This window comes from Citrus sinensis, chromosome 3 (assembly GCF_022201045.2).
Source record: "Citrus sinensis cultivar Valencia sweet orange chromosome 3, DVS_A1.0, whole genome shotgun sequence".
NCBI lineage: Eukaryota > Viridiplantae > Streptophyta > Magnoliopsida > Sapindales > Rutaceae > Citrus > Citrus sinensis.
The window spans coordinates 18,774,255-18,795,514 of record NC_068558.1 but is presented as its reverse complement, the minus strand read 5'-3'; the positions used below and the strand labels follow the sequence as shown (position 1 = coordinate 18,795,514).

Genomic DNA, 21,260 nt, shown 5'->3' with positions numbered 1-21,260 from the left:
TTTGTTTCAAAAGTGCCTATAAAGGTTTTGAAACATAACAAATATGTCATTTATCTAATCTTCATAAATATCATTAAGACCATAAGTACTTTCAATATTTTTAGACTTATAAAAACTTTTGTAGTGTTTTTCAAAAGAAATTTATTTTGATAAAACATTTAACCTCCATTTTTATTCAAGTATAGAAAACATATTTTATGGAAACAAAAAAAATTTAAATATCATGATCATGATAAATTTTATGCTTTTAAATATTTAATTATGCACACACTCATTTATACTAGTTAAAAAAAACAATTGAGAAAATCATGTAAAATAGTATCCTTAATGTTTGATCTTTACTTGATGAACTTAATTTGTTCTTGAATTTTTTTATCTTGATTTCACATGAATAATCTTTTTCCTTCAAGAGATAGGGAGATTTAAAAAAAAAAATTCTCATTTTATCCTTGATATGTGATTTGTTGTCATCAAAATTAAGATTTGTATAAAACTTTTAGGTCAACAGATGTTAAATAATTTATTGTTGCCATACGAGAATGTTACACTAGGGCTTCTTTTCACAAATATAAAATATTTGAAATGAGATCTAAGTCAATATTAATTATTTAATTTCAAGAAGAGACAAGCACTACTCAAACATATTTTACGGAAATCTCGTATACAATATGGTTTGGATAGGAATATCACTAGGCCACATGTCACTTTAGAATTGGCTAGAAGGTCGCCTCGGCAAGATAAGATTGGGATAGATTGAAATTTGGGTTTGGTCTACTATTGTATGGTCTGGAGAGTAAAGTCCAAGGATGTATCCAAGCTTTGGTATAGCCCAAATATACCTACTGCTACTTTGACTTCTCATTTGTTAACTTGCAGTGACTAGGCTCTTTTTTGGAATAAAAAGATTCTTACTAAGAATGGTGGGGCATGAGTAGTTGTTGTAAAGTGAATAACAAAGAATCTTGTGTTGGTGGCCTAGGATTGATATGGCTGTGACATAATGAAAACCTTAATTATCATGTTGATTTTATAGAAGGTGTTTGAGGGTTTTGGTGACAAAAAAATGTGATTATGGGGTTCTTGATGTGTTTTTGGTACTAAATGTGATTATAGAATGGTTTGATGACTACATTATCCCCATATGCCAATTGTATTATGTGAAAAAAAAAATGGATTTGTTGGTATTAATGAACAATCAGAAACACAAGCTTATTCATAATGAGAATAGGTTTTATGATAATAAAGGAATGGTGATGGATTTTGTTTTGGTTTGGGTTTACTTATGGCTTAAGATAGGGCTTCAAATGGCAGTTTTGATCAAAAGAGAGATTTTCTCTCTTATTAATGGCGATTGCAGGTTTTAGGTTTGCTGTTTATGGTTGAGAATTGCAAGCTAGGTTGCCAAGGTAAAGGCTCATTTTTATGAACTTGAATGGTGAATAACGACTTTATTTATAGGCTTTCGTTGGGCAAAACCTATTTCCATGAGACAGGTGGAATTCTTGCGAAAAGAGGAATGTAATCGAAATCTTACTCAATCTTGGTCATAAAGAGATTAGTTTTCCTCCATGATAAAAAGGTCATGACTATTTTAAGATGGAGTTTCCTTACTTGACCACCAAGTAACGTGGCTTATAAGATTGGGTTAAGCTTAAGACAAAATTAGAGTTTGTAAGAGGTTTAATGGGCCTGGGCTTGACATTGCCACTAGATTGCAGACATCGATCCTGCTAGTCTGTGACAATTGGGCAGGATTAGATCTCTTATAAGCTTTCTGTAGTTATAGGTTCTCTACTAGTCTTTATACAAGGCATTTTTTTGTGGGTCAAGTAGGCTTGGTTAAGGACTCAATGTACATTTGACCTCACTTATACATATCCGTACCTTCCAAATCGCAATCCGCAATTGATGCTCTTGAGCCGAGTAACGATTTTTAGGTAGCAGTATATGTTAAATTCATTTAGTTGTAAATTTATTAATTATTAATGTATATGTAAGTGGGTCTTATATAAAAAATTTTAAAAAAAATTATAACAAAAGTATTATGTAAACTTAATGAATTATTAATTTATTAGCATTTTAATTCTAAATCGAGATTAAAAAGATTATTATTTAATCAAGTTTGTCAATTTATCGAAATGCGACTAATCATTATTGACCCCCAAAAAAAAAAAAATTACGATTGCAAATGAAACACATCAGTATTGCAGTTGACTAAATATTCAACCGTCAACAGAGGCAAACAGGAAGGTGCAATAACTAAATATTCAACCGTCAATAGAGGCAAACAAGAACCCGCCGCCTTTGAAATCCCAAAACTAAGAGCTTTGCCTTCTCCACATCATGTACTAGCTCACACATTCCCAGCCGACACCATCACATATTGGCGTTGCCATTGGAAGTTGTCGTTTGTTGAATGTTGATGGCAATTAATGAGCAATAAGCGTATTTTAACTAGTTATGTTTTTGCTTGTTTTTTAAAGCACAACATCTTGCATGTTTGATAAACACCAATTTTACAACGGATATTTGCTAATTACCCATCCATGTATGCTTGATAGCAACTAGTGATTCAATAATTATATGTGATGCCTATGAATTAAAACCATCACATTTCAATATCGATAATTAATTGTACCGTCGGTTAATAAACCTAATTATATATATTGAAGATAGACCCACATGATTCTTATTTATTATGATACGGCGTAAGTTTTGACTCAATAATGTGAAGGAATTGTTTGTTTTCTTGTACGTCAATTTTATTTTATTTTTGGTCAAATGAGTTTTCTTACATAATTTATAAAAGAGGTATGCGCGTAATTTTATTATAAGGATCTACACTTTATAAAAAGTGGGATAAAAATATTTTAAATTTAATTCTTTTTTATTTATGATTCAAAATTAGATGATCGGTCAAATAAAACTGCTTGAAAACTCGTGAAATGAGATTTTTTATAATAAAATTTTCAACATAAAATTTTAATGAATTATGTAAGTTTTAACTAACATATTGACTCGGTATATGGTTGTGTTCTCGGAACGGAGAGTTGCCATCACATCTGGGTGTTTGCCAACTGATTATTTTAATTAGATTCAAGTTGCTAAGAAGACTCTTGACTGGTTAGCCCACATGGAATATTTAAACAGCTCATACCAAACTTTGAAAAAAATCACATTTTACTCGTTCAAGACGAGGCTTATTTTGGTAATCACTTATAAAAATTTATAGACGGAAAATTACACCGGAGAAAAAAAAAATGAAGTGTTTTTTGGAATGCTATACTGTCATTTTTCAAGCTTTTCAAAATCATGTGGCTTTCCTTAAATAGAAAAGAAATAAAAAAGAAAGACTCATATAGGTTTTCAATCGTTTTCTAATATTTTACTTTGAAAACTAAAAATAAAGGGAAAATGATCGAAACCTTATTTGTTGCAATAAATTAAACTTTCGCTTTTTATATATATTTCAAATTCAATCAAAATCTCCAAACTTTAAAGTTTCTATTGACTTTCAACTCTCTACCTTTTATCATTTTATTAGGATCATACTTGAGATTAATTTTTCTATGAGTGATAATAGAGTTATAAATTCTTATATAAATTTATTTTATACAAACTAATATGACATAAATTTATTAGTTGGATAAAAAAAATAAAAAAATGACGTGGGGGCCAATATGTAGTTAATACAACCAATTGAATTATGTTGTATTAGTTGTACAACAATTTGGAATCAATTGTTAACTTTTGGGAAGGGTGCCAAAAGTTGATGAATTTTTTTTTCTAGTTAATCTTTTCTAAAGGTAAAATAAAAAATACATTTAAAAAAAAGAATTTTTTTTTTTAATAGCAGAAAGAGTTTGATGAGTTTTCAAGTATAAATGAAGAAATAATTAATTTCAATAAACAACAGGTGTTTTTAATCATTTTCCCAATTTGTTATATGGAGCTTTACATACAGTGGGCTTATGTTGAAGATTCAACTTTCAAAGAGTATGTTCTAGCAAAGAAATTAAGAAGGAAAAGTGTGAATGCGATCATCATAATTAAATTAAGATCACAATAAACACAACCTTCCTTTCAAAGATTAAAAGAATAGATAAGCCAAGCCAGCTAAGCAAAATATTGAATAAAGATTTCCCTAATAATCAAATTAATTAGTAATAAACGATTCAGTCAAAGAAAGACGATTGAAGAAGAAGACTGCACATATATGCACATATCATCATCACAAAATAATAATCTAAAATCATCAGTCCAATACATTCGCGGCCAATCCAAAAAAAAAAAAAAAAAACTTCATTTCGTTTCTATTTCCTCTCTGAGCTCATCTTCTTTATATATATAACGTTACTTGCTGCTGGCTTAAGCCAGACTAATAAATAACAACCCCATTACTCACATCTCAAGTAACATGTTCAAAATGTTTCTTTTGATCGTTTTGGCCATCGTAACCCTAATCTTGATCATTCGATTCCTATCAAAAACATCATTTCTACACATCCTATTAAACAAATATCGATCTTTCGAAGATTGGTTCCATGTTTACCAGTCATACAAAATCCCACAATACAACGAAAATAACAACTTGCAAGAAAATCTCCTGTATGGTAAAGTTTCAACTTACCTCAACTCTCTTGCTTCCCTCGAAGACTCCCAATTCACCAACCTCTTCACCGGCTCCAAGTGCAACGATATAATCTTAAATCTTGACGCCAACCAGACAGTAGTCGACACTTTCCTCGGCGCTAGGGTTTATTGGACTAACGGCGTCAAAGAACTCACAATGAGATTCAGAAAGAAAGATAAACGAAGAATCCTACGTCCGTATTTGCAGCACGTGCTTTCTGTGGCGGAAGAGAACGAGTCGAAACAAAGAGAGATTAGGCTGCACTTTAATTTGTATGATAACGGACGGTGCTGCTGGAGATCGATTCCCTTCACCCATCCGGCGACTATGGATTCTGTGGTTCTCGACGGCGACGTGAAGAATAGGGTCAAGTCTGATCTCGAACTGTTTCTCAAGTCCAAGCAGTACTATAACAAACTCGGTCGCGTTTGGAAACGGAGTTATCTTCTGTACGGTCCGTCCGGTACGGGAAAATCGAGTTTCGTTGCGGCAATGGCTCGGTTCCTGTGTTATGACGTTTATGATATTGATTTATCAACGGTCTCTGATGTATCCGACTTGAAGTTGCTCTTGTTACAAACTAAATCTAAGTCGTTGATTTTGGTGGAGGGGATTGACAAATTCTTACTGAGTTCCGAAAAGTCAACGGCGGCTGGGATGTTGAATTTCATGGATGGGGTTACGTCATGTTGTGGGGAGGAACGCGTGTTGGTGTTTACGATGAATGGTAAGGATCGGATTGGTGATGGTGATGGTGATGATCAGACGGCGATGATGAGGCCTGGGAGGATTGATGTTAAAGTGGAGTTTCCTTTATGTGATTTTTCAACGTTCAAGAATTTGGCAGGTAATTACTTGGGTGTGAAGGATCACAAGCTTTTCGGTCAAGTTGAAGAGGGGTTTCAAAACGGGTCCAGTTTGAGTCCGGCCCAGATTGGCGAGCTCTTGATTTCAAATCGGACTTCCCCCACCCGGGCCTTCAAATCGGTCATAACGGCACTACAACAACACCAACCAAACAAACAAGTTGAAAAAGTCGGGGCAAAATCGAGTGATCACGGGTCGGGTCAGCCAATGGATGATGGGTTGTTGTGTCGAGAGAGTGTTCACACCGTACGAGAATTTAGAAAATTGTACGGACTTTTGAAGGGGAGTAGAAGAAAAGAGGAGCCGCCGTTGGATTTAAGTTCGATTGAGAAGTCCGGTTCCCGACATGATCAAACATGATTTTCAGATAGAAGAAATTAAGTTAATTTTTTTTTTAATTTTAGTATAAGATTTTTTTTAATATTCTATTTTCTTCTTATGCATAAATATTATCAATTAATATTCTTTTACACTGTAATTGTCATTAATATATATTAGTTTTACTCCATTTGGACCTTCCACAATATTATTTATTATATTTTTATTGATTTAATATATTCACAATTGTTATTTGGTATTGAATTCTTTTGAAAATATTGTATAAAAAAAAAAGGATAAAGTGCTTCCATGATCAACTTCGAGGTAAATGCCTAAAGCTATTAAAATGATTATGGCAAAAATTAGGTTTGGACTAAGCATTCCAGAACTTAGTTTGTTTATAGAGGAACTCAAGTCTCTCGCTTAGTTGCAAACAAAATGACACACACAACGCAGTGGAGTGAATCAATAGTGATGATAATTACAACACAACGTGATTCAAGCATGTTAATCTTTAAAAAATAAAAAAAAACACAAGATTTGTTTAGCATACAATTCAATCTCCTTCTTACAAAATAAGTTTAAAATAAATATTAATTATGTGATTAGGATATTTTTCTTGAGCCTAATCTACAGATTCTTTAAACCCTATTTTTATGGTCTCCATACTTAAATATTTATAGGTTCAATGTGTTAGTCCTGTTAGAAGTAACCATGAAAGAATTGTCGTTAAATTAAAAATCACCTGTAATTAAGAGTTAATAAGATAAAATAATTTTTAGGAACTCTCAATATCTTAAACTCATAATTTTAAAGAATGTGAAATACATATAACATAGTCTATTTTATAGACTATTGATGACTCATCAAACCTTTTATACAAATTCTTACTCTCCCCGTCTCCGGTCGCCATCTCAGCCTCCAATCTCAGCTATTGCCGTCACAGCCTCGTTCAGCCGTTGACATCGCTCTGTTGTGCTTCGCTGTTTGTGTTGTGTTTTCTGGGTCAATGCTTAATTTTTTATGTAGCGTTGCAGTTGTATTTTTTATTGAAAAAAAAAACGGTGAACGTGCTCTTACTTTGTCTTGTTTCCTCTTAATTTATTAGAAAAAAGATTAAAAAAATCTCACGCTTGAAAGAAAACATGATTAGTGTGTTCTGTTGTTAGTTTTTTAAACTAATAATCCCCATTTCTGGAAATTTTGAGGTAGGTTCTTGCTTTCCATCTTTGCTTGTCTCTCTTGAGTTTGATAAAGGTTTAAGTCTTGAATTCTAAAAAATCGTTTCTTTTCTGTGAAAGTTGCTTGCTTTCTTTTGAATCACGCAAAACATTGTAGGCAATCATAATTTAGTTGGAGTTCATTATTTCCCTTTTTTTTTTTTTTCTTTTTGAATCTGAGAAAGTTCCAATTTTTATGCATGATTTTAATCTTCACTTGAGGCTTTTCTAGCTTTAGATATGAAATGGATATCGAACAAAGAACAAGAAGCGGAAGGTCAAGATCTTATGGTAGTGTTCCCTTTTGTTGATCACGGTTCTAAAGATCAAAAAAGAATCATTGCCACTCAGTGGCTTTGAAAGTAAATGAAATGAGGACCCAGAAGAGGCTTATTTAGTTCAGTTACTGCTGCAGTGCCGCTGTCCAAACCAAACCGAACCCAAAGTTTAGAACCGAACGGAACTGAACAGAAATATTTTTGCTCGGTTTGGTTCGGTCTATATTTCGATTTGAATTCGGTTCGTATTATTTAGAACTGATCGGTTTTGTTTCGGTTCGGTTCTAGTTCAAAACTGAACTGAACCGGAAAACGCCCACTCCAGTGGTGCCAACTGTGGCCAAAGACGTGGCAGCGGTGGTGAAGCAGCTGGAAGATTAAAAAAAAACAAGCTGGGGTTACTGTTTTGTGGCTGCCGCGGTTGTGTTGGTGGCTGCATGGTGTTGAAATGGGTCAAGAGAGATGGCAGTGTCATGAGCGTGGTGGGCAACACAGGCGGAATGGCCGACGGCACTGTAGTGGTGGCTGGTTTGCAACAATCGTGAGTTTTGTAGATTACGTGAAGTTGGTGGCTGGCGATTTGGGAGCTCTCGGGACTGGAGGTGATCACTGGCAAGGTGAGAAGACTCTGGCAGTGGTTGGGGACCAGTGTGACATTGTCGGCTGTTCAAAACTTGACGAAGGCTCGGTCAAAACGGCCAAGTTTCTAGGCTCACTGTTTTGTCAGGCTTGTTTTTTTCTCACAACGTTAGTCTTAAGTTTAAGTCGTTATAGGAGATAAAATGGTGATACCACTAGAAAAAGGCTAAATACCTTTAATAAAGGTATGGTTACACACAAACATTTCAAAACTCGATCGGGTTAAAGAAATATTAATTTGTTGCAAAGTGTAAAAACAAAATATGTTAAAAGTCATCCAGAAAAAAAGATAAGAGAAACCTAGCAAGCATGGTTGACCGGAACTGAAAATTAAATCATCAAAATACTTCTTGTTACTGTTGTGCTGTTCAAAATCTTTGGAATTCAATCAGCTGGTGTTGGTATTATGATAGCCAATAAAAATCTTTTGGCGCTCAAGTCAATAATGATACTTTGAAAAGATCACAAATATGGAGGATGGGTGCATTAAGTTAATGATGTAAGTAATAAATTTGTATAATAGTGGTGGATAAGAAAATGCACTAGAAAGTGAAAATGTGGCTATTCAATAATCAAGAGAAAGAAAATGATGAAAGTGAGGGAATGATACCCAATTAGACAAAGAGAAATATTTTTGTAGGCTTTTAAAATCTTTATAAAACTTCATTTTTTTAAACAATGGTTTTTTTTTACTAATAGAAATTACATCAAAATAAATAAATATGAATTTAACTAAACTAGCGTCTTTACACCTACGAATCATAAACCTTACTATCTTTAAATCATAATTTATGATATAATTACTTTTTATTCTATAAACTCAATATTGTTTTAAAACAATGATGAAATAAATTAACTAAAGAAAGAGCCATGAATATATTAAGTGAGATTTCATAAGAGATTTAAAGGGGTGTTAGGAGCTCCAGTATTAGACAAAAAGATTGTTTATCACCCAATAAGGCCCAACCGTCACATGGTTCATATGCATTAACTATACCCAAAATGGGTTCAATTGGCCCACATTGTGAGGTAAATTCAATTCTAATACCATTTGTAATTACTAGCTTTCACAAAATATGATATTGTTTACTTGCCTCCACTTGATTAGTTCATGACCGAAAAAGAGAATTAAGTTCCCATATTATAATATAGGGACTGGAACCAATGTTTTCATGGGTTATACCACTCGGCCAAAGGTCAATTGGTCACAATTTAATAGCTAAATCTACTAAAATATCTAACATTTAAAATTGGCTTAATATGAGCTCAAACAAAAATAGTGAAGTTACCATAAAAATAACTAACCTTTTAAGGTAAAAGTACATAATAACATAAAACATTAATCAGCATTTTATCACTCATTTTAGAGTGAAAAAATATCATTTAGAGTCGTCCAAGAGTAATTTGGACTTTTTCAAGGGTTATTTGTTATTTTTGAAAACATCATTTAGTTTGGGTAAATTATCAGTCATCCACCTTAAGTTTATCATATGTTATAAAAAGTACTATAAAAATTTTAATTTATTGAAATTTTTAGCTTATGTTTGCAATATGAATTAATCATCTACCAAAAAGAAAGAATCGCTCTTACAGAATACCTATTACTATAATTTGTATTGCTTTTGCTTTATCAATATTAAGGAGTAATTATGTCATTTTATTGGATGGTTATAAGTTAGGATGAAAAATTAAACAAATTCAAACTTTTATAATCTTTTTAATAACATGGTGAAATTAATGTGGATGACTGATAATTTTTTCTTTATTTTAAGTGCTTTGAGAGACTCATGGGCCTGGGTAATTAGTTTTTAAGTAGTGTTATTTGAATGACTAAACGAGTCTGAATCTTAAAAGGAGTAGAGGGTTAAAATTTTAATTTGAACAATTATCCATTGTCGACGGATCTCTTCAGGAAACAAAAGGGATAAATTTACAATTCAATCAAAAGGAAAAGGGTTTTGAAGATATTAGCCCTTCCGTATATCACGTGCGCTGCACGCCTGACCCAGCTAGACGATGCGTTTAGGAAACCCAGCGGCAGTAATAGTCTTCGTTTCTGTTGCTTCCTAAGTGTCGTATATTTTACATCGATGAAACTATCAACCGTTTAAACAAATCTCGATTTGCGGGCAAATTAGGCCTTTTTTTTTTCCTCCCTCGATCACTTTTCAGTTAACTGCCTAAGGTATAGAGATCTTTCAATTACTTTTCATTTGTTTATTTAGATTTCATTATTTGATCCTAATCAACAATCTTTAATCCGGGGCCATTTTGGAGGTATTAGATTCACTTTTAAATATTTGTAACTAAATTAAGAACTTATAATGCAAGTCTGCGAGTATTTGCATATTATTAGGGTTTTAAAGGATTCAAATTTGTTGAATCAGAGTGTTGTTTTGAATTTGAAAGTAACTTTTGGGTTTTCCAGGTGTTTTATTTTGCAATTGAAGGGGTTTTTGTAATCAGCACTAGATTGTGAGCAAACATGGTAAGATATATGAGCATGGCTGCAAATTCTTGTTATTTGGTCGGTGTTTTTGTAGGTAAAATTGATGGTTTATTTATGCATTTATTTTTATCAGAATTATCTCATTGGAGCTTTCAAACCAGCTTGCAATATTTCAATTACATTTGCTGATGGAAAAAATCGCAAGCAGGTAATTTTGAAGTTGATGTGGTTGTGTTTGCGTACTTCTATATTTGCTTGCTGTATGAAATCTGTGAAAGTATTGATATTGATTTACAATGTTCACTCTGCTAATGGTGATGAGTGTGTTGCAATATGTGTGTATTCAAAGGTTCCTCTGAAGAAGGAAAATGGCCAAACAATCATGGTTCCACTTTTTCAGAGTCAAGAAAATATCTCTGGGAAGGTAATTTGTTTGATAGTGTAGTTTGAATGTTGAGGGTTACAGCATTATACATTTCCAGATGTTCTTTGTTTGGATGTTGATGATTGAAAATTTCTGTTCATTTAATTTTCAGATTTCTATAGAACCTGTACTGGGGAAAAAGGTTGAACACAATGGTGTGAAAATTGAACTCCTTGGTCAGATTGGTGAGTTCTCATTGTAGTACATTTTTGGTAGAACAAGAGATGGGAGTCCTGGGGCCCTTTTACCTATATATTTTATTTTTGGTATTATTGTCCTTTGTTAAATATGCATTGTTTGCCTGCACTTGTTGCTACATATCCATTGTTTGCCCGCACTTGTTGCTACTGATACGATTATTTCTCATCACTTGTTTCATAGTTGATTTGACTGAGAGATTTTTGGGTAATGGGCAATGGAGGGAGTACATAATTCATTTGTTATCCTGTGTCAAAGATCTGCTGTTATTGTTCAGTGTTCAATATTTTGTGGCTCATCTGCCTTAAGAGATGTTTTCCTTTCTTATCTATTGAAATGGAGATGGTAATTTTGTAATTTTGTTTCGCTTTCCAGAGATGTACTTTGACAGAGGCAATTTTTATGACTTTACTTCCCTTGGTGAGTATACTTTTTCTTTCCATTTGTTCTTTGTGATTATGAGTTAGATGCATGGAACAGTGTATTTGCATATCGTTTAACACTATGGGCAAGAAAATATGAAAGTTAACCTCAAAATGTTTTTGCTATTATTCTTTTATAATCTTAAAAATCCAAATATTGGTAGAGTTTCTGCTTTTAAGTTACTTGAAATTAATTCATTGACTGTTTATCTTTATTGTGATTTTGATCGTCTTGTTTGCAGTCCGCGAATTGGATGTTCCTGGAGAAATATATGAAAGAAAAACATACCCATTTGAATTTTCTACTGTTGAAATGCCATATGAGACATACAATGGGGTGAATGTAAGGCTAAGGTATGTTTATGATTTCATCTTAAAGTTTTCCAGGGAAATCTATGTGCCTATCATTTTTTTTGATAATGTTTCTGTATTTTAAATGATTTACTTTGGTCATACACTGTTGGACAATTTAATCCTGCTTCCAGTTCACCTTGCTATGTTGTAGCCTCTATAAATTGGTTTACCATATGAAACAGCATGGACATAAACTTTGGGTAGTTTTACATATCTTTCAGCCCTGCTTATGTGTAATCTTGCCTAGAAGTAAAATAATAGTCTTTACACGTTCAATTATCTCCTAAGTAATTTGCTTATGTAATTTATTAATAAATAAGAAAAGCGGCACTTCTGCCATTCTCTTTTAGCCTCTCCATACTGTGACATGGGAAGTGGAATGCCAATAACAATCAAACGTTTCAGGTCAGAATAATCATGTTGAACCTGAAAACTACTTCACTATAAGCTGTATGAAAGTCGGCAGGATAAATTGATGTATTTATTATGGCTGAAAACTCATTTTACATGGTGTGTATGTGCTTTATGTAGGTATGTTCTGAAAGTGACTGTCAGCCGTGGTTATGGTGGAAGTGTAGTTGAATACCAAGATTTTGTGGTAAAATTTTTCTATGATCTTTCTCCTCATACAAACACTCTCTCTTTTCCATTAGTACCTATGATTGATGATGTGAAATTCTGTAAGCTTATGATTGAATTTGTGTAATCCTGCCAAAAGCAGGACTGAAATACTATAGATTCAAGGTGTGACAGTTTTGGAAGATTAAAATGTCACAAATGTCGTGTTCTTTTCATTAACTATACTTGCTACACTATTCTAATTTATCATCTCTTCCTTTTCTTGATGTCTTTTTCTATTCCTCAGGTTCGCAACTATACACCACCTCCGTCAATTAATAATAGCATCAAGGTGAGGTTTGGTGTTTATTTCTGTCGGGAATACATGCAAAAATGAATTCCTATCTCATTTTGTGTTTGCTATCTCAACCTTCCTTTGTAATTTCTTTGGCTGTTTTCCTTTGGGTATAAGTAACAAACGTGAAACTAACTCTTAGCTTCCTTTCATTTGATGTTAGCTGCTTTAGATTTATGTCACATTTGCCAAAAGCACTGCAAAACAGTTGGTCTTAGTGAGTAATTATTTTAAGCTTTATCCTTACTCTTATTCCTTGTTCAGATGGAAGTCGGAATCGAAGATTGCCTACACATTGAATTTGAGTACAATAAAAGCAAGTGAGTTGGACATATCTTGTAACTAGGTTTGATTGTCTTTCCAAGATTGTTGGCCTCTTGATCAGGCATCAACCAATAGTCAGGCTTGAAATATACAAGTGCTTTGATTGTGGACTACGGTTATTTCATACCATCTTTAGCTTGACCTGGATTGAGATTTATGCATTTTGATCTGTGGTCCACAATTGATGCCGTTGTGGTTAATAGGTGTTGGTGGCATTCTACTGGTTGTAGCTTAAAAGAGAATATATCCTTCTAATTGGACTTTTGAATTTTGCAGGTATCACCTGAAAGATGTTATTATTGGCAAGATATATTTTCTTCTTGTGAGGATCAAAATTAAGAATATGGACCTTGAGATTAGGCGCCGAGAATCAACTGGATCAGGGGCCAATACGCATGTTGAAACTGAGACACTAGCTAAATTTGAGTTAATGGATGGTGCTCCTGTCAGAGGTATGCTGGAGCTCTAGTTTCTTGTGGATTCAAATCAAATTATGACTCGCACAGAAGCATCAGGAAGGGATCTAGTCATCTTATTATATACCAATGAAGAAATACAATTACTTCACATCTAGTTTAATAGTATGGTCTAGAATAGGCAAAATTAAGTCATTATAGTACTTAAAACATGTTGACCCCCATTATTGTGAGGTCATATCTAGTATTCAGAGTTTGCCTCGATTTGAAATTCACTATTCAGTTTTGATGTGTCATTTGTTTCAATTGTCAGTGTGCAGTTGCTAACAGGTCCATTCTTGTTTGTATAGGTGAATCAATTCCAATCAGACTTTTTCTTAGCCCCTATGAGCTGACGCCAACTCATCGTAATATTAACAACAAATTTAGCGTGAAGTATTATCTGAACCTAGTTCTGGTTGATGAAGAGGACCGTCGGTACTTTAAACAGCAGGAAATTACCATTTACAGGCTACAGGAAAATTCCTGATTGATTGTTGCGCAATTAAATTGGCATTTCAGCTCGTGCGAAGAGAATACATAAATGACTAGTTGATAACACTTTGTAAATCCTTAAAGCTTAGGATGCAAATTGCTTGAATGAGGAGCGTGGTTCATACGGTGGCTTTGTATACTTGCTTGTTCAGTATTGATCTGTCACGGTTATGCGCACAGCTGCAGTTGGGAAAGACCTCTCGTTGAGGTTTCCATGTGATTATTACTGATCTCTTATTTGGTAAGGATCTCTGGGAATGCATGCTGTGATCACTTTTCATTCATGTCGATTGTTTTGGGTTTCTATGTTAACTCTATTCCCTATTGTTGTTTAGGTGATGATTCTATAAAATTGTAGGCCCTTTTTTTTTCCTTTACTTTTTGGTGCAAGAAAATGAGAAATTGCAACAGTACTTTGTGCCTTTTTTTTTCAGTAGTAAATTTTGGGGAAGGGATTGTATAACTTGGTGCTTTGAATGAAGTTAATTTGCTTATTAAACTATGTGCTTTCGCGTAATCTTTTCTGGCTGCCGTTGCTGGGAAGGTGGCGACTCAGATTTAAGTTCACTGGATTTGAATTTTAACTGTAATTAATTGTTTATGCTATTCAGTGTGTTGAGCTTGTATGCGAACTGGGATTCCTTTTGCATTAAAAAAAAATGTCAACCTTGTTAATCAACCTTTTCTTTTTCGGTTTATAAGTACCTTGTCGAGCAGTTTAAGTGCACCAAGTACCAGTAATTTCAAATATAAAAGTTAGCTAACAACAATTTCTTGTTAACTGCTTAATGAAACCCTCTGTTGTTGCAAATTAATAGAAGCTAATGTGTTTACCCATTTCCGTCCGTCTATTCATTTACCTGAAGATATGCTGTTCTTGTTTACGGTAGATAGGTCATGGATCAGTGAACTCTTATTTGCTACAGAATTTCACATTAAAGTGCACTCTGAATTGATGGATAAAGTTGGTGTCAGTCACGATACAAATTACAAATAATACATTAACATTGGAGTGGCAACAAAATTTAGCATTTGGTGGAGTATCGGCTTAAAAGACCGTCGATCTTTACTCTTCAGAAACTTCTGGTAATTCCTCCTTGAACCATTTATAGAGCCCTCCTTCTAAGTGGTAGACATTTTTGTAACCATTGAGGACCAGCAAGTAGGCTGCTATCAGCGATCTGCAGTGGAGAAATGCAATTAGGAGTGACTTCTTTCATTCGGCGGTAAAATGCAATAAGGAGTGATTTCTTTTCATTCAGCGGTGAACCAAAATGCAACTATGTTAGCTTGTTTCTATCCCAAAACTTAACAGATCTTATGTTCATTTGAATCCCTCATCATGTTTTATCGACAAAGTGTTCATTGTGCTGACTGCTATCATGATACTAAAGTTGAAAATATTTTTTAGATGCGTCCTTTTGCATAGCAATGAGGTCTAATAACAGTATAGACTAGAGAGTAATACAGACAAAATGGAAGTCAGAGGATCATATTAAATTACCTTGATTGTTGACCTTCAGGGAGATTTTGAGATGGCTTCATTGTACCTCCAGTTGCGCAGGCTACAATAATCTTTGCATCTTTATCTAATTGTGATTCCACGCCTGCTGGGTGATACCAAACATTTGGTTACATATATCTGTATGTTTACAAAAACGAAGCAACATGAATGAATTCTGGTTAGCTTGCAATACTTTGCAGAAACTCTGGGTTCTCTTCTGTGCCAGAAAATATGCCAAAAAATGCAAATGCAGCACGCCTAGCAATGTCCCATGCTGTCCACTCCTTTATAAGCCTATATATTTGCACATTGATAGCACCTGGTGGATGAGCCTGCACCATTGAAACATCAATACCTTGTTTCCGAAGTGAAATGAGGTTCATTGTTCATTAGTATTGTGTAAACTTAGAAAATTGAAATGAAGACAGGATTTTGAACTTTTTAACCCACTTTCCCAAGCTATCATCCTTGATTACTTACAATCATTTAAATACAACGAAAAGACTGACCTCTTTAAATTCTGCTTCAGGTCGTACATCAAGAATCACAAAATTGTTTTCTTTCTGAAGACGAAGAGCTTCCTTCGCTTCCACACTCCTTACCTGCAGAAGATAAAACACTTCAACAGATTTTATCCAAAGACTCAATTTAATCATCACCAAAACATATCCTGATTGTCAAGGTTCATCCAACCTGGCTCGTGAATAATCCGTTTCCTTCCTTTCCTGAAAAATATAGGTTGTTCTCTTTATCTCATTCTTATTTTTTCCGTTATTACTTGTCAGCGATTGTCTATTCGAGATCAATGGACCAGAACAAAAATGCATTGAGACGGTAATTCAGTCTATATTGAACCCTGAACTTCTTTTGAAAGATAATAAATGGTACAGAATGCTGCATTATATTTTGCAAATCAAACTATAGAATTCCTATGTCACTACTTGACATTTGAGATATTCCCAAAATTGACGTTCTCAAAATTGTAAGCTTTGACTGCCTTTTACATTTGAACCGCAATCCCTTCATGTATCAATATGCATGCGTGTGTAAAGGCTTTATAAAGTCCCATATTTGATTGAAAATTCATGTTTACAAAATATAAAAGCAGTAGATAAAAGCAAATTACTGTCTAAGCAGGCATGCCTTAATTAGTGTGTGTGACAGAGAGACACAGAACTGATAAGTACCCTTTTCTGTAGCAGTAACTCCCTCTTAGTCTTCCAATCTTCTTCAGCTGATTCCTCCAAAGGAGAGTAAAAGTAACCCAAGTCAGAGTTGAGCTTAAATACAACAATAATGCTAGGATCCCAACTATTATCCCATCATTAGAGTTAATAACTGAGTGATGTCATGTGACTCTTACCAGTAGGGACTCGAAAGCTGAGATTATAATTGAGATTCCTAGCATTATTCTAAATATAATATAACTAATGGCATAGATTTATCCAGTTGTTTCTGGAATCTTCAAAATCCTATGGAAAATCTTTTAAAAAATTAACTAAATATTACCTGGTGATTTTGCAGGTTTTGTTGCTGCATTTTGGATTATGAGACCCCTTGGAACACTCTGTGAAGATAGTCTTCTCCTTGAAAATGTAAATGATCTTACCGTCAAGCAGCAAAGAGTTGTATCTTGATTAGTTTTTGGAGCAAGGATCAACGGTGAAGACCGGTAATTAGGATATAACGAAGATAAAGAAGAGTGTAATTGGCTGACTGAAGTAATAGCAGCCATAATGTCTGAAAGATTTGGATAGACAAAAAGCAGCAGCTAAGAATTTTCTATTTTTAGTCTTGCCCCAACGTGGGATTTAGTGAACCTGCTCCTGCTCCTGCTCCTGCTCCTGTAGAAGCGCTTCCGGGAAGTACTTGTGTTGTCAACTCTAGACTGACTTTGTATGAAGTGATTACTGAATAGTGAATAGGACATAAGTGGATTTTTTTTTTCCTTTCTCTCTCTTAAAATCTTAACTTGTGGTTGGTATTGCAAGGAGCCAAGGACTTTCTTCCCATTCTGGATTTCTCTCATCTGGAACGTTTGCTTTATGTAGAGTTCACTCGCTGTACGACAAAAGACTTTTTGTGTGCTGCCACTACAAAAATATCTCCGCGTTACTCAAAACTTCCCCGCCGCCCCCCCCCGCCGTAAACTCAAATATTTTATATTTTGAGAAAAAAAATTATATTTATGTTGCTTAGGAAAATTAAAAAAAAAAAATACTGCAAACTACTTTTTTACCTTGTTCTTGGCGTTCAAGGTTTGAGATTTTAAATCTCTTTAAATATTTAAAAGTAAACTCCAACTTCGTAGGGCTATATATACCTTTCTTTAAAAGAAAAAAAATTCCATGTATCCTTTAAAAGTAAATTTAATACATTTTAAGTCCAAATATTGTGATTACATTAGGTTTTCATAGAATTATAATTTATAAATAAAGTAGTAATATTTAACCCTTTAATTTCTCTCACTAGTCCTTAGTATTCAATTTTATTACAAAAATAATTCTTATTAATAGATCAAAATTTGATTAAAAATGAAAACAATTCTAGAAACCTTAGCCAAATTTTACTACTATTGGCACCACTAGAGATGGCAAATAAATTCGGATCTGGCCTGCATTTGTAAGAATCTGGATAAACTGATTCAAAAAATATCTGGATATGCATAATAAAAAAATGTGGATTCGGATGTAAAAATTGACGATCCAAACGGATCTGGATGTGGATTCTTATGCACTTGCATCTGAAAAATCAAATATCGGATCTTTATATTTTTTAAAGCAAATTTAAAAATTAAAATTTATATAAGAAAACACAATCCCTAATCTAAAAACATCACACATAAACATTATAATATATCCAAGTACCCATGAAGATTATTTTAGATTTGTTTAATATTAGATGATTATTTTTTTTAAATAGCTAAAATATTATAAATTTACAAATAAATGTATGATCCAGATACTCGAAATATCCGTCCAAAATCCATACGGATATTACCCGCATCCGAATCACAATAAATAATATGATAGGGATCCAAATCTGAATACGGATCTAAATTCGGATACACCTACATCCAGATCTGGATCTAGATTTTGTTGGTTATTGGGCATCACAACTTAATGTATCTTATTTGATATCTTTGTGTTCGAGAATTAACAAATTCAACCCTACATTGTTCACGAAATTAAAATCCTTAATTATCACCTCAAGCCACCATTCTTTATCATTCATTTCAATCTCAACCACTTTATTGCTAGCTATTTTTATTATTTATCATTTACTCCAATTAATTTATAATCTCTTAATTCTTATATTAAAACTATTGTTTGCCTCTTTTCATTTGATATTATGTTGATCTTGATACTATCATATCAATTTTGCTAAAATCAATTAAAATAAATGAGGGGATTTAGTCTACTGTTGTTGGAGAATTTGCTAATAGGGTCAATCAACAATTAAAGGCTAGTAGTGCATGGCCTGAGGTTGTGATAATGGTGGTGGAAGGCAGTTAGGATTTCTGGAGTTCTATTTTAAATTATGTTTTATTATTTAACGATGATAATTATTAAAAAAAATAGATTAATTAAAAATGGGATCTAGTGAGAGAAATAAAAGAGTCAGGCATCACTACTCTTATATGTTTATCGCGACTATCCACGAGCCACATGCTTTCATTTTATTATAAAACTTTAATAAAATCTATTTTGTGTCAGTTTCATAATCACCCATAAATTGTCCTAAATTCATTTACATTGTAAATCTATATCAACAATGCTAAGCACCCAAAACTAATATCACAAAAAAAAAAGGAGAGTGGACAAAATTTAAATATATTTTTAACTCTCTACTTCACACCAATTTGAACACTGATGTTTAACAAAATAAAAATGTTTGAAAATCACTTTATTAGATCTTATGAGTAATTTACATCTCAAATAAATAGTTCATGTGATGCAATATGAATGTATAATAATTTTACATAATTTTTTAATTTATTATGTATATATAGAGTACGTTTGGGATTGAGGTTGGACAGTTATATCTTAAAAGTTACAGCACTAGCTGTTGTAATTTTAAAGTTATGTTAATATGATTTTTCACTTGTATAATAGAAAATCTATTATATTTTTAATAATTTTATTAAAATTATTATTTAAAATTTATATTTACTATATATTATTAAGTTTTGTTTCATAATTATAATTTTTTTTTCCACAGCAACTGTAGCTTAAAAGTCACAACACCTCAATTCCAAGCGAACCTAAGCGTACTCATTATATATGTAGGTCAAATTAAATAGTATTTAATAGTCAAAACTCAAAAATAACGATTAAGAATATGGTTGATAAATTATTAAGTAGAGTAAAATTGTTAATTTCATCAAACAATGGAGATCTAGATATTATTATTCATCATTATTTATTGGAATTAGTTTTATCAATAACGCTAGTGATTAGTGATCTTAACATTTGAATCCCTACATGAATCCCATTGCCATGTGTCATTTATGTATTTCATAGCTTGTAAAGTTACTTAACTACATCTAATTGATGAATGTCATATTAGAGCATCTCCAAAAGATTCTATTAATTTTAGTTTTCAAATATTTATTTGCTAATCTATGTGGCGAAATGGAGAGTGAAAAAATATGTTATTTTCTAAAATTCTCTTTAAATATAAATAAGTTAATATTATTTTAACTAAATAAATATTTTTCAAAGAAAAAATAAATGGTAATTAAAGCACTTTTGTCTCTCTATTAAAAGTTAATAAATTATAAATTGAAGAGTGAGAAAGCAACTCTACAAATTTGAAGAGAAAGAATCATTTTTTATTTGAAGAATCTTAATTGGAGTGTCTTTTGGAGTCTTAAATGCTAATGTGACTCTTTAAATAAGTAGTATAATTTTATTTGAAGAGTATTTTGGAGATGCTAGAAACTCAAATTAGAAGTTAGAGCTAATTTGGTAATGTTGTAATTTTTAAAATAGTTATTGTTAGCTATGCTGCATAAATAATCTGCTATAAAAAGAATCAGTTAAATATTTAGTAAATTTTTTTAAGTGCTGGAGTTTTAAAAACAATAATTTATATTTAGTAAATCTTACTATCTTACTATTGAACTGATGCAAGAGAAACTATTTAAAATAGATATAATATTAAATACAATTTATTTACACATTTATAAACACACACACACACACACACACATATATATTTGTGCATGTTCATAACTGATAACTAAAATAATTTTTATTTTATTAATTTTATTTTTTATTTTGTTATCTCAATGTAATTAATATTTGGTAATAATAATAAACTATATAAATTTAATAATTTTATTTTTTTATTAAATAAGGATTGGATTTTTATAATATATATTTAAGGATATATATTAAATTATATATATATATATATATATATATATATATATATATATAAAGTTGAGACTTGAGGAGGTGGTGTGTCATCACCATTTCTCATATTTGTATATTCTCTATTATCTAATAAATAGAGAAATTTTCTTTTACATTTAGCTTTTCATCTTCTCACAATTAATTTGATTATTATTACACAATAACAATTATGTAAAAGTTTTAATGAGGTATATTCTTTGTAATGAACATCCAATGGGGAGTGTTATGAATTTATATATATATAAAGTTGGGGCTTGAAGAGGTGACGTGGCATCACCATTTCTCATCTTTGTATATTCTCTATTATCTAATAAATAGAGAAATTTTCTTTTAGATTTGGATTTTCA

General features: G+C 32.4%; 3 protein-coding genes across 4 annotated transcripts; 2 read left to right on the top strand and 1 right to left on the bottom strand.

Annotated features, from left to right (window-relative positions):
- Positions 1-4,235: 4,235 nt before the first annotated feature.
- LOC102627619 (AAA-ATPase At2g46620-like) lies at positions 4,236-6,024 on the top strand. Its single transcript, XM_006491894.4, has one exon. The coding sequence runs from the start codon at positions 4,418-4,420 to the stop codon at positions 5,858-5,860; it is 1,443 nt and encodes a 480-aa protein (XP_006491957.2). The 5' UTR covers positions 4,236-4,417; the 3' UTR covers positions 5,861-6,024.
- Positions 6,025-9,972: 3,948 nt separating this feature from the next.
- Positions 9,973-14,488, top strand: LOC102627912 (vacuolar protein sorting-associated protein 26A). Its single transcript, XM_006491895.4, has 12 exons — positions 9,973-10,140; positions 10,384-10,443; positions 10,538-10,612; positions 10,754-10,828; positions 10,941-11,013; positions 11,402-11,446; positions 11,691-11,802; positions 12,334-12,400; positions 12,668-12,712; positions 12,980-13,035; positions 13,316-13,491; positions 13,806-14,488. Exons 2-12 carry the CDS (start codon positions 10,441-10,443, stop codon positions 13,982-13,984), a joined length of 906 nt encoding a protein of 301 aa, XP_006491958.1. The 5' UTR covers positions 9,973-10,140; positions 10,384-10,440; the 3' UTR covers positions 13,985-14,488.
- A 429-nt stretch (positions 14,489-14,917) lies between these two features.
- On the bottom strand, positions 14,918-17,507 carry LOC102619773 (rhodanese-like domain-containing protein 14, chloroplastic). Of its 2 annotated transcripts, none has more exons than XM_006491584.3 (6): positions 17,003-17,507; positions 16,681-16,727; positions 16,003-16,095; positions 15,687-15,825; positions 15,494-15,599; positions 14,918-15,170 (listed from the first exon to the last, which is right to left on the bottom strand). In XM_006491584.3, exons 1-6 carry the CDS (start codon positions 17,226-17,228, stop codon positions 15,056-15,058), a joined length of 726 nt encoding a protein of 241 aa, XP_006491647.2. In that variant the 5' UTR covers positions 17,229-17,507; the 3' UTR covers positions 14,918-15,055. The 2 variants fall into 2 exon arrangements, with proteins under 2 accessions (XP_006491647.2, XP_006491959.2); XM_006491896.3 differs by having other exon boundaries at positions 15,494-15,596; positions 17,003-17,502.
- Positions 17,508-21,260: the final 3,753 nt, after the last annotated feature.